Raw genomic sequence first — 23809 nt, 5'->3', positions numbered from 1 at the left:
TACATTAGGTTTCAATTTCATATTTTGTACATTTGAAAAAAAATGAGACATAGTGACATGATATTCATAGTCCAACTTTTCTCTGTGCATCAGTTTTGTTTCCAATACAATTTACATCTAAAACCTAAAACCCAGAGTAGTAAATAAAATGTCTTATATAAGAGCCAATTAGTAAACTAATTGCAAAAATAATATGGAATGAGACAACTACCATCAATTGTGGCCTACCCAGTGATTTTCTCTGAACATAATACGGCATGTTTTTCTTTCTTTGTACATTGTACACACAAACAAAACAACACGTTCTGCAATCAATTAGCGTTTGTACTCAAAACCCTTTCGAGTAACCACTGCCAATCCATTGTAATAATCTGAGTCTACATCCCACTGTCACTGGATTTCAACATTAAATCATTCAGCTAACCCCAACACTACCTCAGTCTTTGAGGTCCTTCCAACTGTGCGTCGCAAATAGCCTCACTCCCAGACATCTTACATCTGACACCAACTCTCTGTATTTCCACTTTTTTCTCCAACTTGATCCTCTTACTCTGACAAGCAGCGACAGACAGACAACATACTGTAGAAACAAGTGTCATTGAACGCACCGCTGGCTCCAATGAACAAAGCCAACCTTTGGACTCCAAATACTTCCTGACAAAAAGTGCCGTCCCGCTTGGAGCGGACACACCTGTCACCACGGTAACACAGAGCCATCACCAAGGAAACGGGCCCGCCTGTCTTCCCGTGCCAGGGCCGTGAGTGGTGGCACTCGTCCCTCGGGGGCCCCCGTCGCGGCTGATGAGAGAGGGGCGGACAAAGAAGGGAAAAACTGAAAATCGGAGAAGTGGGGGCTTCTTGAAAGCTTCTTGACACATTTGTCGTCTTGTGACGGAACCCACTTTCAATACAGCAGTTATTATTAGACGTTTATTATCTATTTTTTCCATTTTCTTTTCAGTTTTTTAAAAATAATCCTAATAGCTTTGTCAATAGTCCTTCTTAGAACAGTAAGTAGGTTGAGAGTGTGGCCTCCTTGTAATGCATTGGCTTCCATTGACAGCCTTAGATGTCCAATTCATTTAGCGATAATAGCATGGCTGTCATAGACAGCTAATGAGTGACTCTTCTTACTGACAGGTCTGGTTGTACTAACGTTATAAAAATGGACAGCGTTTTCAAATTAATGCTGTAAAATTTAATATATGTATATATATAGTATAATATCCCACGACCCGAGTGAAGAAGTGAAATAAAATAGTATAACATATAAATAGTGTGATATGATTCAGAATGTGCTTGTACGAGCAGTTATCAAGTAATGTTGATAATATTATTGCACCTACTCATTATCTTTTAATACAGGATTAAACAAAAATGCCAAATATGTAAGAGTATGTTATTGATTAACCTTTGCACCTCGTGTCGCAATCTGATTTTGGCAAATATTTTGGAGGTATCGGTACTAGTTAGCACGCTTAAAAACTAAAGAAGAAAAAAACACCAGCGCTTGCTACTCACAAATTCCCTTTACCTTCAGCATCTCGAGGGAATATAGCAGAAAGAATTACTAAACAACATCATGCATTATATAGTTCAACCTTCCCCTGGAAAACGCAACAAAGCTGAAATACAGATGACAACTGATAAACTATTTCAGTGTCAATGACAAAGCTAAACGGCCAACAGTGTGGTACATTTCATTAATCTGCGGTGATTTTATGTTTTTTCACTAGTAGACATCGTCAATTGCAGCCAAGGAGTTCAGACGAATCGCAACAAGCGAAGATCAAGATAAATAAAATCATAAAAACCAAGCGCGAAATTGAAATCTGAACCGTTTCTACAGTACGTGTCCGTGCGTGCCAGCTCTTTCAAAGCGACTACTTTTGCCTTGCCGAAGGCATTTTAGGAGCACTGAAAGGCCTCATCGGGCTCTTTAATCGGACCGACATACTGACGGCGCGATGTGCCACAGCTTTAAAGAGTTGTGAATTTTGAGAGTACAAATCTGGAAAGTCAGGAACGCGGTTTTCGTAAAACTTAATTCATAATCAGGCTAGGCGAAGGCAGCAAAACAAGCAAAAATGATATTTAGGGCTAATCATAACTGAAATGGAAATTCGCACAAGGTGTAAGCTTCATTTCAGTCACTACAGAATGTTACCACCAAAGAAGGAAGAAATCCAAACGTCAACACATTAACACTGCCAACGCGTGATAAATACTGTGTGCCTTTTCAAGTCAGTGGGAAAGAATTTTCAAGAATCTGTCGAGCGCAGTCTGTAACCCCGGACAGGATATTGCATCCATATGCCCCCCCCACCCCCCTGATATGTTTCCAATCATCTTGCATTGCTGTGAAGCACTTGTGGGTTTTTTTAACGTTGTCCTACAGCTGAACTCGTAATATCAAAGTGCGCTGGCCGACACGAGATGTCAGTGTACACGTGAGGGCGGTTCGCAGGTAATCAGACAACCAATAAGATGAACATCAATGCCTCCCTTCCATCTAGCTTTGAGCGCCACCGTTTATGAGCATTCCAAATCCCTCCGTCGAGTTCAATGTAGCAGCAAGCGAGCGCTCGGGGAGACCCTATTTGCTCGTTTGTCTGTAATCATCGCCGTCTCGCTGCACTCGCCTGTGTAACTCTGTCTGCGAGCCAGAAAGCCGGTGCCGTAATGACGAGGGACTCTTTTACATTTCACAGTGCGCCATTGCTGCCTGTCAGTAGACATTCTCTTCATCCCCGCCTGCTTACTCGCTTGTCAGCGGCACACGCCAGATAGTCCGTAACACTGACGGCAACATCATACAAGAAGCTTGCCAGCTAAATATTACACCTTGAACTAGTATCCAATGACTAATACTAGTTGTCTGATCGGATGGGTTTGGACACATGCCTGGAAGTCAACCATATTAATGGTCTCACAAATACTCCTCTATTCCGTGAGTTGCATGGCATAACTCAACTGGCGTTGAAGGCCTACTTGGATGGAAAATGTACACATGAAAAAGAAAAGAGAAAGTCTGGACACTCTTTGAACTAACCACACTGCTCTGTCATTGGTCAAATTGACGTCATGATTCCATTACCTAAATGTTCGTAATATCGGCTTGTGGTACATTCAATTTTTAGCCTTTTTTGGTGTTTGGTTTTGCAATATTTTGGAAAATTATTTGTTGGGTAGGTGTCGGCTGTTCCACTTGTCCAAACTCGTTGGCTGCCATTGACTGCGACAGACTTCCAAGCCACACTGAAGCATTCATTCACTGCCAGCTCTGACAATCCAAGTATATTCGTCGCCAATTGCTATTTTGTTTCAAAAAAATTGTTGTGCGCAAATACTTTTTTACATATCAAATTTCTGAATCCATGTTTCATGGAGAAATGGCAGCATTTTAAAGAAACCAAGCCATCTGCTACAGTTGATTAATACACAAATGCAAAAAGATTGAAGTAAGATTGTCTGCTGAAAGGTATGGGGTTTATTATTTTCGGTGGATCTTGGGAAATGTGTCCAAATGCTCTTAAAAGGGGGTGCAATTAAAGGATTTGTTTATTTGAAAGTGGAAGTGAATGAGTTGTACACAGTGGCATGCCGCACACTAAGCATGACCTGACAAATATTACTTTCAAGATAGATTCATTTCTGTGCTGATTTTTGCCACTTTACCTTACACCTGAAATGTTGAGATATGGGCACTGAATTCCCAACTAGTAGGCGATTGCCATTCCATTTACAGCAAATAGCATTTGGGAACACAAAAAAACTCTACTTCATGTGGAATCACATGGTGGCAGGCTCAAACAAACTGTCATAAACCCTGTTTTGAACAGGGTCAACATTCTGTTTTCCTTGGTAAGGAAGACCACACTTCGCCTGATTTACGTCTGCTTTCCCGCTTTGATCAGTAAGTCTGCCTGATGCAAAGATGCAAGTCTATTCGGAGTTGAACGAGGAACTAAAAAACCCGACATCCTGGTGTCCCATTTAAAACTCCACTTCAAACCAATGTGTAATCTGCAGCGCTCCACGAGATGGAAGCGGCCTGATGCCATGTTTTAATGCGATTGAGAAACTGTGTCGTTTGCCTGCCTCCTTTTGGATGACTTCAAAAAAGTGGGCAACTGATGTGTGTGATGTTTTTTTTTCTCTATTATTTTTCAGGAAGGGATGGCAGAGCCTTTACTTTGACTCTTTCATCTGCTGGGTGAGTCACTCCCTCACCGCCATCGGGCCTGTTACTGCGAACTCCGATTTGCGTGGACTCAAATCAACAGACACTAATGCGCGCATACAAAACAACAACAGAGAACAAATCTTTCTCTTTGAAACAAACCCGCCATAATATCACAACAGTCAAAGTTGAGGCACATCAAAGCACGCCGACGGTTAACCAGGGTTAATCCACCTACGTTCCTAAAACTTGAACTCTTTTTCTACAAAAATGGAATCATTTTCTCTGCCACCCATCATTTCTTTTGTCTCACGTTGCTTTGTCAGCACAAGGTGAACGCGGGTCTTCTTTGATCATCCTCTGGCCCATGTTCTTCATCTTAATCCATGACCGAGGGTGTAATGTGATTTAGTGTATCTCCAAATGGCAGAGGACCGACCCTGTAAGTCAGCAGCGACATAGTGGGGGCAAAGTCACACTGACAGTGATTCGGACCATGTACTCAAAGTCCTGATCGAGGGAGTCACAAAGTTTTAACTCATTGGCTGTCATTGACGACGACAGACGGCAAATTCATTGGAATTGGGACATAATTATTCACTGCCAGAAATGAGAGGCAGCGAAAAATGAGGGCATTTGATGTTAGATGGTGAGGGGAATAAGTGCATATAGGTCAGTGCCTCACATTTATAGGTCAACCTATCTGACCAAATGTGGATGGCTAATCTCCTCCGGCAGTTTTAAGTGCCACGGTCTGTCGAGTAAATCCGAGTTCCCGGACGCTTCTCATGTGCTATCAAGGCCGAGGCCTCCTGACCTTTTGTCACACACCATCAGCGGGGAATGAGCAGAGTGAAGCAAAAGCCTCATGTGAGATTTATGTGCTTATGTTGAAGATTGGATTATATGTTCCTTCTTTTGTCATATTTTTAGGGGAATATTCCGAATATAAACTGTACTCTTCTCTGAAGTACTCATAATTTTACACTGATTGTGGCAGAAAGGCCACTAGTTGCTCCTAAATAAGCAAACAATGAATGTGATAGATCACCCCACAACACAAACACATGGTACATAAAAAACAAACAAACAGATCATGAAGATTCAATTAAATCATGAGCCATTTGGGGAGAATTCACCACTAACAAAAGGCAATAACAAAGGAATTATTAACAACTTTTTACAAAATGCTGGGAATACCAGCATCACTTCCATCTTAGTCCGTTTGTCTCAGCATCGTCCTAACCAGTGTGATGAGTGTTGCAATCAAAACAATTGGAAATAAGTGTTCTAGTGCCAGTAGCTATCTTGACATTCATGCAAAAATAAGCATGGTACTGTGTCGCCTCTTTTGCCAGGACATTAAATACTACAGTATTATTTTTTCTGTACTATTTTTCATTAAATAAGTGAAAACATAACATTTTGTGGTGTGAATTTAGAATGCACTGGGGGCTAAGACGACGTCACAGCGCATTTTCCTTGCAAGTGTAACCAGAAATGTTGAGAGATGTTTTTCCTTTTTTAATTAAATATTACTAATAATGATTTAAAAGGTTTGAATCATTATTCGAACAGTTACTTTTGTAATATCAAGTTAATTCATTTTCAAATATGTCAACAGTTGGAAATCCAGAAAAAAATTGTAAGTAAAATAGATACCCAAGAATCCTATAGCTAACGTGTCCCAATAATTGTAGGCAACCAGTTCCTTGAGCCTATATTGATTCAGGACAAGAAGCTATTGCACCGCTATATCCTTGGTACGGATAATGGATGGATGCCATATGGTTGTTGTAATAGCTGGGGCAGTTATACTGACTCATTATAAATATATAAAAATGATTTATAAATAAAGTTTGGGCACACTTTGTAACAGAAAATGGTCTTGTGGAGGGGTGTTTGTCAGTTGGAGGTGGATAGAAACAGCCACAGCCTGTTGTGCACCAATGAAAGAGAAAAAAACTAAGATAAGGAGGTGGTGTGGGTGAGAGAGGGGAGCTGGAGCTTGACTGTACCCTGAGATGAGGCATCTTTATCAGGCGCAGAGGTGACTTCACAGGCCTATCAGTGGAGCACAGCGATTGGAGGGCACACATACATTTCTAAAGATAAAGTTCAATGGCAAATCCCAACAACTCCTCCCTACACACCTTCTCCTCACGTTCCCTTTCCTCTATATTCTTACTGCTAAACTAAAAAGCAGGGAACTAGCCTTCTTTTTCTTCTTTATCTTCTCTGATATTCTGTTTCTCATTATTTTATTCCTAACCCCCCCACCTCTCTCCACCTCTGTCCCCCCCACTCTTTTAAAGGTCTTTGATGAGAATCCATTCATGGATTTAATGGATTTCTCGGGCCTTTTTTTCTGGGACGTGTTTGTAAAAAGAAAAAAAAAACCTGGTCTGCCCAGGCTGTGCTTCCAAGAGAACAGCGGACTGCAGAGGACAGCGTTTTTCGTGGGCATCAAAAAGAAAGAGACCTTTTAAGCTTACCAAACAGGGCGATTGAGTCAATATAGATGTGAGGCCTAGCTGACTTCAGTCCCATGTGGGAACAAAAACAGGGTGCAACAAAGTAGGAAGTTTTCTCTCGTCGGTACGGAGTTAAACTTGGCGACAGATTAGAAAGTAAGCGGAGGGAACGTGGGCACAACTGTAAGACGTTTGGTGATTTTTTTTCCTTCTTTTTCGTAAGAAGCCTACACTAAAAAAGAGAGGCGAAATCATTCATCTATTTCTAAAAAGTAAAATAGCTGATAGTGTTATCAGTGCAAGTTCAACATGCACCACTTTGAATCCACTCCAGATTCCCACACAAGTTAAAGATACAAAAAATAAAGCACCCTTGACGTATCCAAAAGTAGAAAACATCAGGGAAATGGGGAATGTTTCCCCTCTTTCAAACGAGAATTACCCTGTAATAAGCTCCTTCTCTTCCTCCAGTCCATTTCCTCTCTGGCTCTGTGGGCCACATGAAGCCAAAAAAGGCCTGAATTTGGGAGTTAATGCTGCACATCTGGTGTATGGATGGTGTCTAAATGAAAAACTAAGGCTTTGATTGGCCCGGTTGGAGAGATTAACGTCTGATCAACACCACCTTAAAGTAGCTTCCTGCCCAGGGAGCACAAAATTACAGCAATTTCTTGAAAGGAGAGAAAAGCTCGAAACAAAATATTTTTATAAAACAGATACTCGTGATTTGATGCTTCTACAAAAATTTGAGGATGAAGGTCTGCGGCCCAAAAATCTTCTTTAATAATTTGTTTAGTAAAAAAAACCTTTGGTTATATTAGTTCATTGTGGGCAAAGTCAAGGATTTAACATTTTTATCTTCCATTTCGCTAATTTTCTTTAGGGGGCTTCAAGTCAGGTGAATATGTTGGCTATAATTGTTTGGGAAGCCTTGTCAGTCGGTATAGTAATTCTTTGACACAAAAACCAATGTGTCGACTTTGCACCAAAACACATTTTTTAGTAAGTTTACCTTCTCTTCAGCTGCTTTCTTTTCCTGCTGATGGCTCCTTTTGAGGTCGCGCAGTGTCCGTTCCATATCAGTTCGGAGCGTCTCTTCAGCCAGGTAAAACCTTTTCCGCTCTTCCTCCCGGAGCGCCGCTGAGTCGGTCAGCTGTTGCTTGTGCTGGATTCGAGCCATCTGGAGCTCCTCGCGCAAACTCGACAACTGGGCCTCCAAGTCCGAAATGGTCTGGAAAGATCACAGATGCAATTGTTATGGAATGAGACCATATGTGTGGTATGAAAAGTATGAATTGATTCAATATGACTGTTGTCTTGATAGTATCGGAGTGTCTATTTAGGATTGTAATGCAGAAAGGAGCCAGATTTTCTCAATGGAAATAAATTGCATGAAGGAAAAATCAAGACATGGTTAAATTTATTCTAAGTGCAGGGACCTCTAGAATGGTTGTCCACCTCTATTGACCTCACTCTTTTTTTTAACTGCTCACCCTTGACTTTGCACAGAAGTGCCCTCTAATAGCTGCCGACATTACAAAGTGAGATTCTAACAAGAGCCACTGAGAGGCCAGAAATCGACGGGACTTGACAGATGTAATTAAGTCCGTCCTGAAGGAGTTTGGAACATGTCAAAACTTCAAAAGGAATCCATGCACATTTTGTCCAAATGGCAATACTTGGCTTAAATGATGAAGACTACTTGCCTGGCAGTCATCATTTGCTCAATGCAGCATGACAAGGTGCTCCAGCAAGAGGAATAAACAAAGGCGCATAATACACCAGTCATTGACGTCCATAGACGTGTAATCCATTATGCCTGGAAGTGAATGATCAATCACCTATCTTCTATCGCCGTCAATGGTAGAATATGATGCAGTGTAAATCTTCCTATTTTGCTTGTAAGGAGTATCCTTACTTAGGATTTGTTATTTAAATTATTAGCTTCCAAATGCATTGACCGATATTACAATCAAGATTGTAGATTACAAAACAAAACCAAAAAACGGTCAATTTTGGTGATGGGTCACGACATATTTAATTAATCAAACATGGTGGAGATGCAAACTGACTGTAGCTTGGCAAATACCTAATAATCTCTCAAAAGAGTACAATAATGGCTTTATCTATTTACTGGATTGTAATTAACTGCAATACACCATGTATTGCAGTTAATTCCCATCCATTTGTGGTAAATAGATAAAGCCACATAAAGAAAACTTCACTGACGGGCTCTAAAATACAAAATACGTACACTTTATTTTTCGAAAAAACAGACTTAGGTCTTAAATGTTACTATAGGCAACATTCACACACAAACAAAATTTAGCTAAATTTGGCTTTAACTCTCAGAACAATTACTTCATATGTGAATAAAATGTTTAATACTCTCTAGTTTCATTTTTTTCCACATACATGCCGCAAAGCATTGGTAGGGAATCACTCAGGTAGGTGATCTCGGGTTGCCATGGCAATGACACAGACAATATTCTTATAAATAGTTGTTTATCAAACCCTGAATACACAAAATGAGCACAGCTTTCCTCCCTATCTGCATTGCAAGTAATCTCCAACTATTGCATCTCTTCAATATTTGTCCTCTGTCTCTTTTGAATTTGTTTTTATTTCTGACTGCTGTGCTCACCACTCACTCAAAATCACAAAGGACAACATAGTGTGAAGTCTGTTGCAAGGGAGCAATGGGAGAATCAACAACTTGCTTTTTGCATTCCAGCAACACTGACACGCAAAATAAATCCACTCATTAGAGCATTGCACTTGCACTGTGACAGAAGCGGAAAACGGCATCAGGAATGCGCACAGTGTTTTCACACAGCGACATCGCCAGTCTCTTTGAGACACCTCACCCCTCTGAGGGCAAATAACTATTTAATCTGAGCCACCGGGAGTCTTTATAATTCTCTCATCAACAAATATGACTGTTACTGAAATGAAATTTTAGAAAATCAGCCAAGGCAAAGCCGTGACATTGGATATGACATCCATAGAAATAAATACAAGAGGCTGAATGATAGCAGGCACGCGGGCGGAGGGTGATGTCGAGCTTTATACGGGTAAAAACAGGAGGGTTTGAAATCAAAGAATGTGGGTCAAGGTTTGTCAGCGCAGGAGAACAAAAGCAAGAACAAACATCAGAGTGAAAAAGTGGATCAAGAGAAAGTATTACAATTTTTTTTTAAGAAAACATGTTATGCTGCACAAACTTTGCTTGCTACATAGTACACGCACAAATCGAACAAGATGTGTTTTGGTGGGTGTATAGCCCCCACTGCGGAGCAATGCGGGAAAAATTAACAATCATAAATCAAACTTTCGCTTTCAAATTTGGTTTCAATTTTTTTGCTCTCAATTACAGCCTCATGTCAGGAACTTTATCATCAACATCTGTTGATGATAACAGATGTTGTGTGTTCAGCGTGTGAAAATGCATACTCAATTAAAGCAGGTCAGGGGATTGGCTTGATCATTACGTACATACAAATATTTAGCATATTTTCCCTTCATTTTCTTCATGTGCTTGGTGGTATTCTGTAAGGCACTTTCCACTGTAAGGTCCTTAAACCATTTACTGCCATTGACGGCGATATAAATCCAATTCAATTGGATTATGGTAAAGAAACATGATCATGCACTGCCAGCTGTTCTAATTTAAATGGATTGAACTTCTATCACCATAGTCTGCTTTAAATAAATTCATTAAACTACTATATTCACTTTAATGTTAGAGTGCTGTCAGTCAAACAGAATCCACGTGTCTTATATTCAAGGGTTGATGCATGCATATATATGATATTTAAGCGATGATCAAATGCTGCCTTGCGAGCTCAGTAAGACATTTGTCCACTGTTGCAAATCAGTAACTTGGCAATCCGAGATCTAAGGGAGCAGTCAGATAGTTACTGACAATACACAAGCACTGGAAAAATCAGTATAGTTGTGGGCCTTGTTCTCTTCATCACACTCATATTCCATAGTCTTTGTCATCTTAATTACATTCCCGGGATAGAAATCCTTTGAAAAATTGACAGCATCCGTATTTAGTCGAAGGAAAAGTCTCAAAAGACTGGCACTTGATGCTGTTTGATGACCAGATGGTGAATACTTTTAGAAGATATTATTCAAGACATGATTTGAGTAGGAGGAGAAAAAGAAAGAGCTATGTTATGTTATGTCTCAGCGACATTGCCGGAGATTGACGTCTAATCCTTTTAAAATGGTTGTCTATTACATTTAGAGAGAAAAAAAATGATGGTATGAATGGTACAAAGAAATTGGAAAACAAATTGAAATTTGTTTTTGATTATATATGTTGAAAAATAATTACTGAAAAAATATGTTCAAAGACTATGCTGTGATCCAATTTTTAAATATAATTTTCAATCATAACAACTATAATGATAACCATTTACAAGAAAGAGTAAATTCATTTTTAAGAATGTGAGCACCTTCATTCATAGAAGCATCTTTTAGAGTTGTCTATTGACAATTTAAAAAGTTATTGATTAGACACTCATGAGTTTCGAGAGTGATGACAAATGTTATTGTATGTTTTACATTTTTAAAGTTGTTAAATTTTCAAACATTCAAATTTGGCAGGGTTGTTCATTCACTCACTGAGTTGATATTGGGTTATCACATTCACTTACATGTCATGTGCTAAAGCAAAATTTTCCCTCAATGTATAAACACACATAATCCCCCATCCAGTTATCTTGTACATATTGTCTTCACTGTGCTGTCCATGGAATCCAACAATTTTTCAGTGAGCACGCTTGCCATAGCATTTTGTAGCCACACGGGGGGTGAAGCTTACAAATGACGGAAATGTGTCCCAGTGTGACTCCCTAGCAGACTCCTTTGGTCATTATTGGCACCTCCTAGGGAAGTGTCATGAATGCTATTTATGAAAAAAAATAAGTGGCACTCAGTTATCTCTCCTCACAGAGCACGACTGACATTTGAAGCTCATTTTAGTGGCTTCTCTGTGGCACCTGTTCCTCTCCTCCTCCCACAGGACACAGATAATGATGCCCCAGTTGTATTTTTCTCTTGCTTGTGGCAGTGGTTCGGATTAGTTGGGGAATGCAATATAACACAATCCATGCTTGTCGAGATGTTTAAAATAAAATTCCCAAATATTCCTGTTTGATCCTTGTTACCACGGAGACTGTTACTCTTCTTGCTCAAACGGTTTGAAATACTAGAAGATGGGGACAATAACTAACTAATCATGTCTTAAAGCTGCGTGATCTAAATAAACTTCATCATGTACTGATTTAGAATAAAAATAATCTTAAAATAATACAAAATTCCGCCTTATGGTATACTGACTGTTATACAAAGCCTTTGTGGTTCTTCAAAATGAATGAATACAACATTTTGGCTTGTATATCAAAAATTCTGTGCTCAACTGAAATACATTGCATCTCACAAGTAGTGATGATAGATAGATACATGATGTAAAAGATCCAAAGATCCCGCATCGCGTGCATTACATTGCCTCTGGCGCACAAACGTTTAAATTGTCTAAGGTGCTTATTAGTTATACATACCAGCAAAGCAGTAAAAAGAGAATAGGGCCCAATGATTCTATGCGGCAGCTTTATTTGATTATAATTGGAATACACTGCCACGAGAGCGAGTAATGTGACATACTCGAGGGATATTTGCAAAACCTATACTGCTATAATTGCTGTCTACATTTAAAAGGAAGCTGTTTGTGCTCACTTCAGTTTTTAAAAGAGGTATTTGAGACGTTTTGCTATCATGTGGCAGATCCAGATTTCTCTCAGGGTAAGCTTGCTAAATTCTAAAAACAAAGGAAGCTTGAACATTTTACAAAAGTTCAATAGCGGTATTTGCCTAACAATCAACAAAATGCTTTATCTGTATGAACCCTGAATAAATTCCAAAGATCTTTTCTACTTTCACACCCAACACACAGCAGGTACCTGATCGCTATATTTTAAATTTTGGCAAGATAAAACAATAGAAAGTTTGCCTTCTGTCTCCTCCTGAAATCCCAAAAATCAAATCACAACTTGCCATTACATAGTTGAAATGTCCCAAAGAGGATCTATGTAGTGATCCAGATATTTGATGTAAATACGACTAACAAAAGGACACGTCAAGTGATGGTATGGAAAACAAAGTTAATGCAGTAAAACCAGATGAGATGAGAATATTTCTACATTCATGCAAATAAAACCAAAATGCCACTATACAAAAATGTCCAAGACATGTAAAGTATAAAAGCGGCATGATTTTTTTTCCTAATATTGTCCTGAAAATGAATTTGGAAAATAAAAACAAAACATACAAGAACTAAGTTTAACGGACTAAGTATGATGTACAAAAAAAGCAAAACCTGACTAAACCTTTTTTCCCAGCATATTTTGGATAAACTATTAAAAAAACAACTGAAGAATGTATCATCTCCAATTGTGTGCTAGTTCACCAAACGGTTTTCCCACAGAGCGAAAAGATACCCTTACCTGAAGAGAAGAAACGAGCTAGGGCATTATAGGAGAAAGATTTGGAGTTTGGCCCTTCGAATGTGAAATCGATAAAAAAAATCCATATCTCACTGTTGCAGTTGATCGTTAATGTAGTGACACAAGGATACAGCATTGCAAGAGTTCATGAGTAATCCAAAATTCTAAAGAAGCTTGACCATTTGGACCATGAAAAGAAAGACAATTTTCGTCCGCACAACTCAATGTAAAAGATTTGTTTTCCGACATCTAACTCCAAATAGTTTCCAAATTTCTCTCTCTACAATCACAAAATGCTAGCGAAAAAGTTGTTTTAAAAACATTTCAATAAAATCAAAAGTACAAATCGACTAATTTCTTTTAGTTTCAATCTGAATTATAAACTGTTCTTCTACCACGGAAATTACCAATTTTCTCACTCCGATGGTTTCAAACATCCATTTAAAAAATTCTTCGCCAGAATATCAATACCAAGGCTTGTAACCTGCTGTGCTTTTGAAATGGCAGGAAAATGGGGATCATATAAAATAGTCGTCTACAGGAGTGCGGGCGGGTCAGCATGTGTGCAAACATGGATCAGTGGAGACCCCCTACCTGGCCATCACGCTTTCTCCACTCCTGGGTGTGTTGCTGATGCGTCTGCAGGACGGCCCTGGCCTGACTCTCCAGGCTGCTCACCTCCCGCTGGCGCTCCTGGACAAGGCTGTCCTTTTCGGCGCAATGCTGCTGTTGAAGGCGCGTCTTCTCCTGATCATGCTGCACACGCTCCTCAGCCATCTGATTGGACAAGCGGGCAAAGAAGACTTCATCAGCCAACACACACTCGGCAAACCATGTCGTCATGACAACTTGTCCATCCGTCTGTCCGTCCATCATTCTGGAGGGACACCTGCACAAGGCACTTAGGTCCATTTGGCCAGACCACCTTAAAAAGTTTCCTTTCGCTTCTCAACGGTGTGGTCATGAGGTAGAATGTTTACGTCTGGCTGGCTCCCTCCGCCCTCTCACCTCGCCCGCCCGTGTAGCCCGGCCCTAAACGTGCCATTCGTCTCCCTTTCAATCCCCCCCCCCGCCCTCGCCTTCTTCTTCTTCTTCTTCTGTGATCGGCATATAAAAGAGTATCTAGTGTGGGGTACGTATGGAAGCTGGAAGGGGTTAGCCATCTGGCTGCAGCAACAACCCGATGCCCCATGCTAAGTATCTGACAGCATGTGAAAATCGGCTTACGACCATTTCAAATGGTATATGGAAAGAGACAAGGAGATGGCAGAAACTTGAACAGGATAACGAAAGACTTGGCCGTTGCTGAAATGTTGGGTCAATCCGGAATCACAGAGACGCAGCGTGACCAGGAAAATAGTGTACAGTGGATTTATAAGAGATGCTAAAACAATTCGCCTCTTCTTTTGGGATGCAAAGCCACCATTTCTCAGGGATTAATCATGCTGGCAGCTCAAGCTCAAGTTTGTATCCCATCACAGCTGAGAGTGAAGTCACCTGCTGAGAGGTGAGTCTTTCCAGCAGCCATCGAGCCTTTCCCAGGCTCCGCTCTGTTCCCAGCGCCCCCCGCCGAGGGACTGGCGTCCGAGGGGACCGGTAACCCCTGCGCCGGCCAGCCGAGATGCCCCAACCAGAGTCGTGGAAGGACAGCGAGGGGCCGGGGGCCTATTTGCCTCCCCGCTTTGAAGCTAATCCCCGAGCACATTGTGTTTGACGGCACCCTACCTGGCTCGCCAGAGGAACAGAGATTTGGCGTCTCTGTGCCTGGTGCCTAGTCTATCCCTAAACTTATTTTGAGACCTTCTGTGCTTTTCAAAGCAGGTGATAGATGTACGGCTATCAACAGAAAGCCGGATTCTGACCTGGCTCTTGAGGGAATGGCCACAATGGACACTTTGAGTGGCCAAGTATCTACCCTGCAGCTTTCTGGGGTGCTTTGTTACATTGCTTCTGAAAAGGCTTTTGGGGAGAATTATAATCGGATGCAAGTTATTTAATCCCTTGGAATTGGTTAGCAATGTAGCAAATGCCATCAGGAAATGTAACTTTTGTGAACAGCAAAACTGTTTACGAAGTAGCAAAGTCTATCACATGCTGTCGCTTGAAATGCTGCCACAGTTTATCGTAAGATCCCTTCAAATTAGCGCTTCTTTCTTAAACACAATGGATACAAATCAAATCTATGGTTTGAATGCAGACTGACAGACTGACATACATAAGCAAGCAAATTCTTAGGCAAGTCCTCCGCTGGACATGCGGAAGCAAAAACTGGGGCAGGACATATACTCGGGTTACTGTACGCGCCTGCAAAGTCTCCTGAACCAATAAGAATTGCAGAATAGAAAGGATCAGAGGTGAAACCGTGGATAAGAAATTGTTGAGAAAGATCCATTGTAAGAATAAGCAAAGTGAAAAAGACGGGCAGGAGATGACAGAGAGCCGACCCAGCGAGACGCCCGGCTGTGACATCACATGCTACCAGCATGCAGCGCAGCGGAGGATTCGGCGATTCTTAAAGGAGTCGCGTGATGCTTCGGAGGCAAGTCTGAGTAGGTTATGCCACAGCTTGGTGCCAGAGATGCAGAGAAGTTTGGGGTGTTAGTGCACAGCATGACTCCTGTTAGGCTGTCTTGACATGGATGTGTGCGCGGGACAGTGAGGTAATAATGGGCTTCTCCCAGAGCTCAGCGGGGGGAATATGAAATGTTTGGCGCGAAGGAGGGTTGTGGAGGACAATAAACCAGATGCCCTGTCTGTTCTCAGCAGGGGATGTCGGTGTGACCGTGAGAGGAGATCTGGAGCGCTTTCACTGCAGCGACTTGACTGCTAATGACCACGAAAATTATGGACAAATAGATAATATGCACATTTACAACTAAATTATGAAACCCAGACTAATACAACTGTAAAGAAAGTGATAACACCGATTAGTTGGCCATTAGTCGACTATTAAAGTTATAAATTTTGGAATCCCTTTTGTGAAATTACCTAAATTGATTGCCACTACAGAGCATAGTATCTCTAATATCTGTCCTAAAAAGGAATGACAGAAGTTGCATATTGGTTTCTAAAGGCACCAATGTTTTGTCAAATGAACACCTTTCAGAATGTATTCTGAAAATGTGAATGTTACAATTTTATGACGGGTGGCTTGCTAATCCTGGTCTTTGAGTTTCAAATAAGTATTGATTTTGACAACACAGATGACAGCATCACCTGAATAATCTACATATGGTGTATATGTTTCCTTCATTCCCTTTAATCAGAGAAACTGTCGCAAGCATTCATCCCTTCATCGTCATATATAGACAGGCCCTTCATCCCTTTCTGTTTTTATCTTTAAGACAAAAGGCTCCCTGATGTGCTGCTAACCTTTTGTAGCCTTCTGTCAACTGCACCCCCAATTCCCACTTTGATTGTGTACCTCTCCCACATGAGACGTGATAAAACTACACAATTACTTCAATTGAAAAGTGGCATGAATGCTTCAGTCTATAAATAAAAGGAATCTATTTGATGGTTGGGTGTATGAATTTAATTGTCTAAATTTTCCAGGATAGAATGAACATTTTCGCCCTCAATCAGCAGCGATTTACATGCCTACCAAAGTAATCCAAATACAAATGAGAGTTTGTCATGCGTGTGAATGTGGTAAATACCAATGTTACACCCTTTACAGCTGTGTGCTGTGGTCATTTTGTTTCAAAACACCCTATAAAAACGCAATTGTTTCTATAATTGAAATGGGTGGAGAACTAACAACCCATTTGATGAGTTTGAAAAAAACAGTTACATCTGACACACCACAATTGCTTGCGAAAAATAATGAACAATCGTTTGATCATTTCTTTTTTCGTTTAATGCTCAGATACTTTTGGAAACACTGACATGGCCTCTGTTAAGCTAAACTTTTTTTCTATCTTGTGTACTTTCAATTTTACTAAAAGTGGTTCTATTTCATTAGGCCAAAACAAAAAATAAACGACATTCATCAGATTAATCCATTTAAAGCAACACTATGTTGCCTATGGGATAGTGTCGACCTTTGTGCAGCGTATTGGATTACGTGGGATTTTGCAGACATTTTCAAGGCATATTGGAGGATTATGTCATTTTTAAACACAATTCGTGTTCATCCTTAAACTTTTAGTCATTGTATTTATTTTTGCAGTATAATTCGTGTGATATCAGACAACAAGTCTATCGTTCAAGTTTGTTTTTACGTGAAAGCAGAACTAAGCCATTCTCAAGCATGTCTTTCCAAAGAAAAAATGCTGATTACGTGGCCTCCACAGTTAATACCCAAATCTGGAGTTTAATTGAATCCAGTACTCGGTGAAAGATGTCATCCTACCAGCAAGCGAGATCTAACTGGCTTGCGTAAATGCTTTCTCGACCTCTAATAGGAGAGGACAGATACTGCGATAGGGTCACAGCGCATCTGCGACACAGATTACCTTAAATATTCCGTCTTAGTTTGTGGCAGCCAAAGTTATTGAGATGCGATAGAAGCTTAATCAAAAGTGTGTCCTTGATCACAAAGAATTAATTTGATGGAAATCAGATGGACGAATAAGATGATTCCATTTGGATGTCTGTCACTACGGTTGGCGCAACGAAAGGAAATACTGCCTGATTGCCATGGAATGCGGCAACAAGTTGGGTTTCAAAGAAAAAAAGTAAACACAGACCTGCTGCTCATATTTTTTTCTGAGGGTGTCGAGCTGCAACGAGAACTCCTTGGATTGCTTTTCACGCAGAAACCTGGAGTGCTGAAGGTCGTCCTCCACCTTCTCCATCTGTCGTCAATATAAGAAAAAGTGTCAAATTAAACAAACCAAACCAAATTAAACAAATCTAACAGACTAATCAGTAGTTTGAGTCATTAATAATGGAATACTGAAAACAGAATGTGGGTCATATGTGTGTGTGGCTCTGGATGTGTGAAATCTTTTTTGACTGATCTGTCAAAAAGAAATTATAATTCAAAGCTTCCTTTAAAGTATTCACACAACAGAGAATGCCTGCTATTTCTGGATTTCTTTTTCCCCCCATCTCTAAGCCAAAGTGCATCACAACTGATTTGAAAATGGTGACAGTGTCATGTTTTGAAGTGGCAAAGGAATAAATTGCTCTCCACTGTCCCCTGGCTTTAACTCATTTGGCAATCATGCATACAGGAAGTTTAAATGGGACAAAATATGGTCATTTTGCCTATAACAATTTCACTTTCAAGGGGATTGTTCTGTCAATGAATTCAGAAGAATTTGATCCATATCATGTGGATCTACAAAAAAGTGTAATTTATTGGATACAATTTTCACCGTATTATTTTCACCTGAATTTTGTGTTCATTCGTACATCAATTTCAATCATCATCAATGGAAGCTGTTCTTAAGAACTCATTAATAAAGTCATTGGCTGCCTTTGTGTGTGACCGACATCTAATCGATTTGAGGTGAGAGTTCTACCAGAAATGTTCATTCACTGCCAAACCTGTCCGTTCAAAAGAATAGTGAAAAACACAGTTGAATTCACTGAGTGGACTACATTGACATGACACTAGTATTGCAACATTGGGCTAAATGAACCTTTATATAACAAAGCCATGTGGCTGTGTTAAATAAACAAATATTTCTCATTTTGTTTTATTTGACAGTAACTTTAAACTGGAATTGACAATAAACAGCTTGGACAGAATGTCACTGTAAGTGAGTGTGGATTGCTGTATCATATTTATAATAATTGTCTCACCATTTCCAATTAAATTAGTTCCAGTCACGCACCTGATGATCTCAGTTATTTACGTTGGAACGGTGTGTACGTATTACTTCTCTTCACTTGTACCGCCACAATAACTAAAAATAAATAAAAAGCATCTGGACTCATTAGTGTTTAACAAGGCTCATCTCCCTCACATGAAGCCTTTCAAATTTTCATGACCAATGAGAACATGATAAAATGCAAATTTAAAAGAAACGCGCCTGTAGCCAAAAAGGCTTTGGACAGCTTTGGGAGGTTTAAAGCTGGATCGATACGCCTAAATAGCGGCAGCTCACACACTTTGGAGGGCTAATTAGTGTAGCTGTTATTATAAGGACACCCTGTTCTTTGTCACACCCTTGGCACCTGTTTTTTAGCATAACATGCTTCATTGTCTAAAAGATTATGAAATATGTACGTAAAGAACAGATCTACAATTATGTAATTATTGTGGAATTCCTTTGTGAACTGTCGGTGGGGGTGATAGACATCCCATCCATTTAAACAGGGAGGGGCTGGCAGCGAATGATCGCAAACAGCTCTTAAGTTCGTCAATAGCGAGTGTACATGGATAATGACAAACAAATATGATTTAATAAAGTGGATGAATAGAAGAATAAAAGGGGTGAGGAATAAACAAAAACATTTTAGGACAGTCAGAGTGGCGCCCTCATACATCTGCAGTCAGGCTGTGCTTCCACCACTACAAAACAAGAATGGGAAAAGTGTGCACATCTGCATTGTTTTGGTTAAACCCTTTCAAACAGGCTGCTCGTTCCGCTGTAATCACAACAAGGAGGTTAAATGCGCGTGAATGTAAATGCATTTGCAAACGTAAATCGATATGCATGAATGTCAACGACTGGCCAGGGCATAAGCATAATAATAAACAGGTGCATGTATTGCATTTTATTGTCATAAAGCTTCTGAACTTTTGTTGCAAGTCAGACCTGGAGCTTGAGTTGGGCCTCAGCCTTTTCGGAGCTGAGCTTCACCTGCCTCCGGAATTGCTCTAGTGCTGCGTCAGCCTGTTGGAGGTGTACCCTGTGACTCTCTTGGGTTTTGTCCAGCTGATTCTCCATATCTCTGTGAAAGAGACAGAAAGAGAACAAAATGAAGCGACTCAAAAAGTAAAAGGCATGCTGCTTTGGGAGCATTTGGTTTCTAGCAACTCACGCAAATATTTTAATTTTCAACAAAACAGATTTTTCAAATTTAGCAATGGACGCTTGGTTGCATTCTTTGTTTGCTAGGGTTAGCTTTCCGGACACAACATTTATGAGACAAGAGTTATTTACGAGCACATGCAGACTAAGGATTTTAATAGCACTCCTTCTGCTCCCAACGATGAAGTCAAGGTAAAGTAGATTTTATTTTGTCTTGGATATTAGAAGTGCTCGTGGAATTTCGGACTGCTTATGAACACATCAGGGACTGTTTGGCCGAATCTCAATAAAGTGTTCATGCCCATTTAATTTAATAATTAGATTTTGTATCGTTCCAAGTTTTCTTGATAAAGTGGAAAACTGCATCTTAAAGTTGGGTAAACAGTGTACTGGGGAATTTATGCTATATCACCACCAAATCATCTATTTTTCCTATCTCAAATAAGCATTTGCTTTTTTTAAAAAGCAAAATAAGCACCTGAATATATGCTCTCCCGATGTGTGTGTGTGTCTAGCACACAAATATAGCGCACTGGCATTGTCAGAAAATGTCAGGTCATATACTTGGCAACACTGAGACGACTGACAGGAATAGTGAGAGCTGTCAGTGCCGAAGCAGCAGATGGCAACATCCTATACAACAGTGGCGAACAGTTGTCAAGTCTCCAGGTGGGGCGTGGAGTGTGGATGCAATGAGCACAAGAGAAAAATCCTATTTTTCTAAAATACATTTAAGAGTCCACCGATGCTAAAAATTGTGTCAAGACAATAACGTGTCCTGATGGTTTTAACTTTTATTATTTGTATTGACCAAAACTCGTATTAGCAGATCAGTCTTGGTAGATATGGTATTGAAAAAGAACATTTCAGTGGCATGAATCATTGGCATATTTTATTTTACTATTAAAAATGATCTAAATTCAGTAATTGTTTTTAATTGAAAAAATCATTTTAATTTTAAAATAATAAAATATAATTTAAAAAGCTAATTGACCTAATTAACTGTCAATGGCTTTCAAATGGTTTGGACATTGGTCATTGCCAATGACCTGTAAATGAGGATTGGATCTACAGTGTAAATTCAGCTTGTATTTTCTGCACTCTTTTAATGAATATATTCTAAAATGTAAATGATTAATTTTTCCCTCAAGGCGGAAAAGCAGGAGGGAGAACATTTTGGAGGGGGCTAGCGGCTGTTATTTCAAACCAATTACAACAAAAACACAAAGGGGGCAAGGGAGCGCTTAGATACTGTACGGCACATTAATCTGTGTTTAGCAGACTATCAAATGTATGTGTGTGTGTGTGTGTGTGTTTCAATGTGTAAGGTTCATAAAGGAAGGAGCACATAAAGGAATGAGGGCAAAGGATTTAAAAAAGAATATGGAAGCTTTTGCGTCTCTTTATAGAGTTCAGTCTCTTTGTAATTTTGGTCTCTCTCATGTCAGACATCAAACGACAAAGAAATTGTTTCTTTTTTCTACTTCCCTTCCCCAATTTTGTGTACTCTGTAATTATTAATCAATGCATGCGCAGACTCAAAAAGACACAAAGGATCAGCCGAGAGATTACTAAAGATATTCTTCGTATGACTTTCGAGAAAGCGCCAAGACTTACAACTCTGCTCGAGGAATGACTAAATAAAACTCGGTATGCCTAGACGTTATCTCTGAGGCTATCCGGAGAAAAAAAAATCCCCCGCAACAAACTTCAAAACTGTCTGACACACTGAAACATATTATAGTCCAAAGCTGAAGAGCCCGTGACCACATGGAACCGACAGCCATTCCTGGGAAAATAACTGTATTCCTCTGTGAGTGTGTGTGGTCATAAGGGTGGTAGACAGCGTGTCACCGTCAATAACAGAGCAATGAGGCCGAGATGAGAGGACAGAGAAAGAAAAAAACTTCGGGACTCCTGGCAGCAAGACACACACAGGGAAAGAAAGAGCTAGGGTGCCAGCGCTGGGGCGGCCGCTCGGCTTTAAATGGATCCCTGGTCAGGAAAGTGGAAGGAGACGATGCTCAAATTAAAGATGTGCTATTGCGAAAAAGGAAGTCTTCTCATCCTTCAATTCTAAATGGCTATTTCTCGGGCAGGAAGAGAGGGCGGTGGAGGACAAGCGGCAGGCCAAGCAGTCCAAACCACTAGCATGGCAGACAGGAAAGGGCATGGGGATTACAGCGTTTTCCCAATGGAGGTGGCTACGCATAACATGCTCGATATAGCACACATGCTATAAATAAACCTGGCAATGGTAATCCAGCAAGAGCAAGTTGTTGTTTTGTTGCTGGTGGGTGGTTAGACCACTTTTCCCTAACATTTACTGGAGAAATTAGTGTTTGGTGTGTGTTTGACACCTCTTCACGTCTATTCTGGCTTTGGTACAACCTCGAAAAGTGGATATACGCAGCATAATTAAAGTATTCACTCATTCTCCAGCGCACCTCTTTGTCCAAATGGATTGGATGTCCATTGTTGTTAATGCACTAAAACATGAGTGCCAGAGAGAATGATAAAATGATAAAGCACTGTAAATCTGTAGGTTATTTGCAACCAATACCCGACCCAAACTGTCAAACTGCTCAGTGGCACTTCATTTGTGTGGGACAAACAAAAAAATTACAAAAAATAATTCAAAGGGGAGGGAAAAAAATCTATTTCAAAGAAATCCTGTTATTTATTTAATTTATTGAGTGGCAATTTACACGCTGTCTAAGTGGTGTGGTATGATGTAACACCATGTCACCCCACCTATGCAACCAGCAAGAACAAGTCATGACAAAATGAATCCAACTCAGTGGGGAAACGTCTTTCAATAAATGTTGAACTTTAGAAGTTTTAGAAGGATACAAATCTCCTGTCATTCTCATGGGTGCTATTCTAAATCCAGATACTAAATTATGAAGAAAAGTTCATGAGTTTGAGGCGTTGTTAGAAATGGCACATTACCATTACACCAAAAAGCATTCTTAAGTACGGATGCCTTTGTTCTATTGTTATGTTTTAAAAAAAATCATTCGTGCATCTGTGAATTCATCCAATTGGAATCGTAACGAACCCACAGAAACTTGAAAGGCGCCCGGGATGAGGAAAAAAAGAGAGAAAATAGAAAACTGAAATATTCCACATCGTCTGAAGAAGAACACAAACCAGGCTTGGTTTTCATCTCCTGGGAAACAGATTGAGGGGAAAAAGATGACTGACACAAAATCCCACAGAAGTGTCCACATTACACTAAGACAGAGCAAAAGAAGTGAACGACCATGTTCCAAAACCGTTGACATTTACCACCGTCAATGGCAGTCAATGAGTTAATTTAAGTGTCCAGTTGTAGTATTTATTAAGTCCCTGGTATTGAACCCAATCCCCAAACAATACCTTACATTATCAGTTTCAATGGGTGTTAAATATTGAGTCAACTATTCCCTTTTCCAATATTCCGGATCAATAACTCCACCCGCTCCTGCAGCTAAGCGAGCCTTCTAAACCTCAGTTAACTAGCCTGGTCCTTCAGTGGCCCACCATCATCTACACCTTCATGCCTGCCTTTCCTGCCCTCCATCAGCACTGTCATGGGAAAGCAATGCTGGGGAAGATAAGACAACTTCAAAAACCTGTATCACACATGCACACACGCATGTGTGCATCGTAAGAAGCTTCATGCATGAAGCACCTTCAATTCAACGAGAACCGTGGCATGCATGA

The 23809-nt window shown here is 40.2% G+C and overlaps 1 protein-coding gene across 1 annotated transcript in view; it reads right to left on the bottom strand.

The window, feature by feature from the left end:
• Positions 1-23809, bottom strand: part of cep112 (centrosomal protein 112) — an 88843-nt gene that overhangs the window by 36628 nt on the left and 28406 nt on the right. The window contains exons 19-22 of the mRNA XM_077619604.1: positions 19886-20021; positions 17864-17971; positions 13767-13949; positions 7670-7888 (exon numbers count right to left, since the gene is read on the bottom strand). Of these exons, the coding sequence (XP_077475730.1) occupies positions 7670-7888; positions 13767-13949; positions 17864-17971; positions 19886-20021 (646 nt within the window). The remainder of the gene's footprint in view (positions 1-7669; positions 7889-13766; positions 13950-17863; positions 17972-19885; positions 20022-23809) is intronic.

This window comes from Stigmatopora argus, chromosome 14 (genome assembly GCF_051989625.1).
Source record: "Stigmatopora argus isolate UIUO_Sarg chromosome 14, RoL_Sarg_1.0, whole genome shotgun sequence".
Lineage (NCBI taxonomy): Eukaryota > Metazoa > Chordata > Actinopteri > Syngnathiformes > Syngnathidae > Stigmatopora > Stigmatopora argus.
Note: the sequence above shows the minus strand (reverse complement) of the source record. Positions and strands in the feature narration are given on the sequence as shown.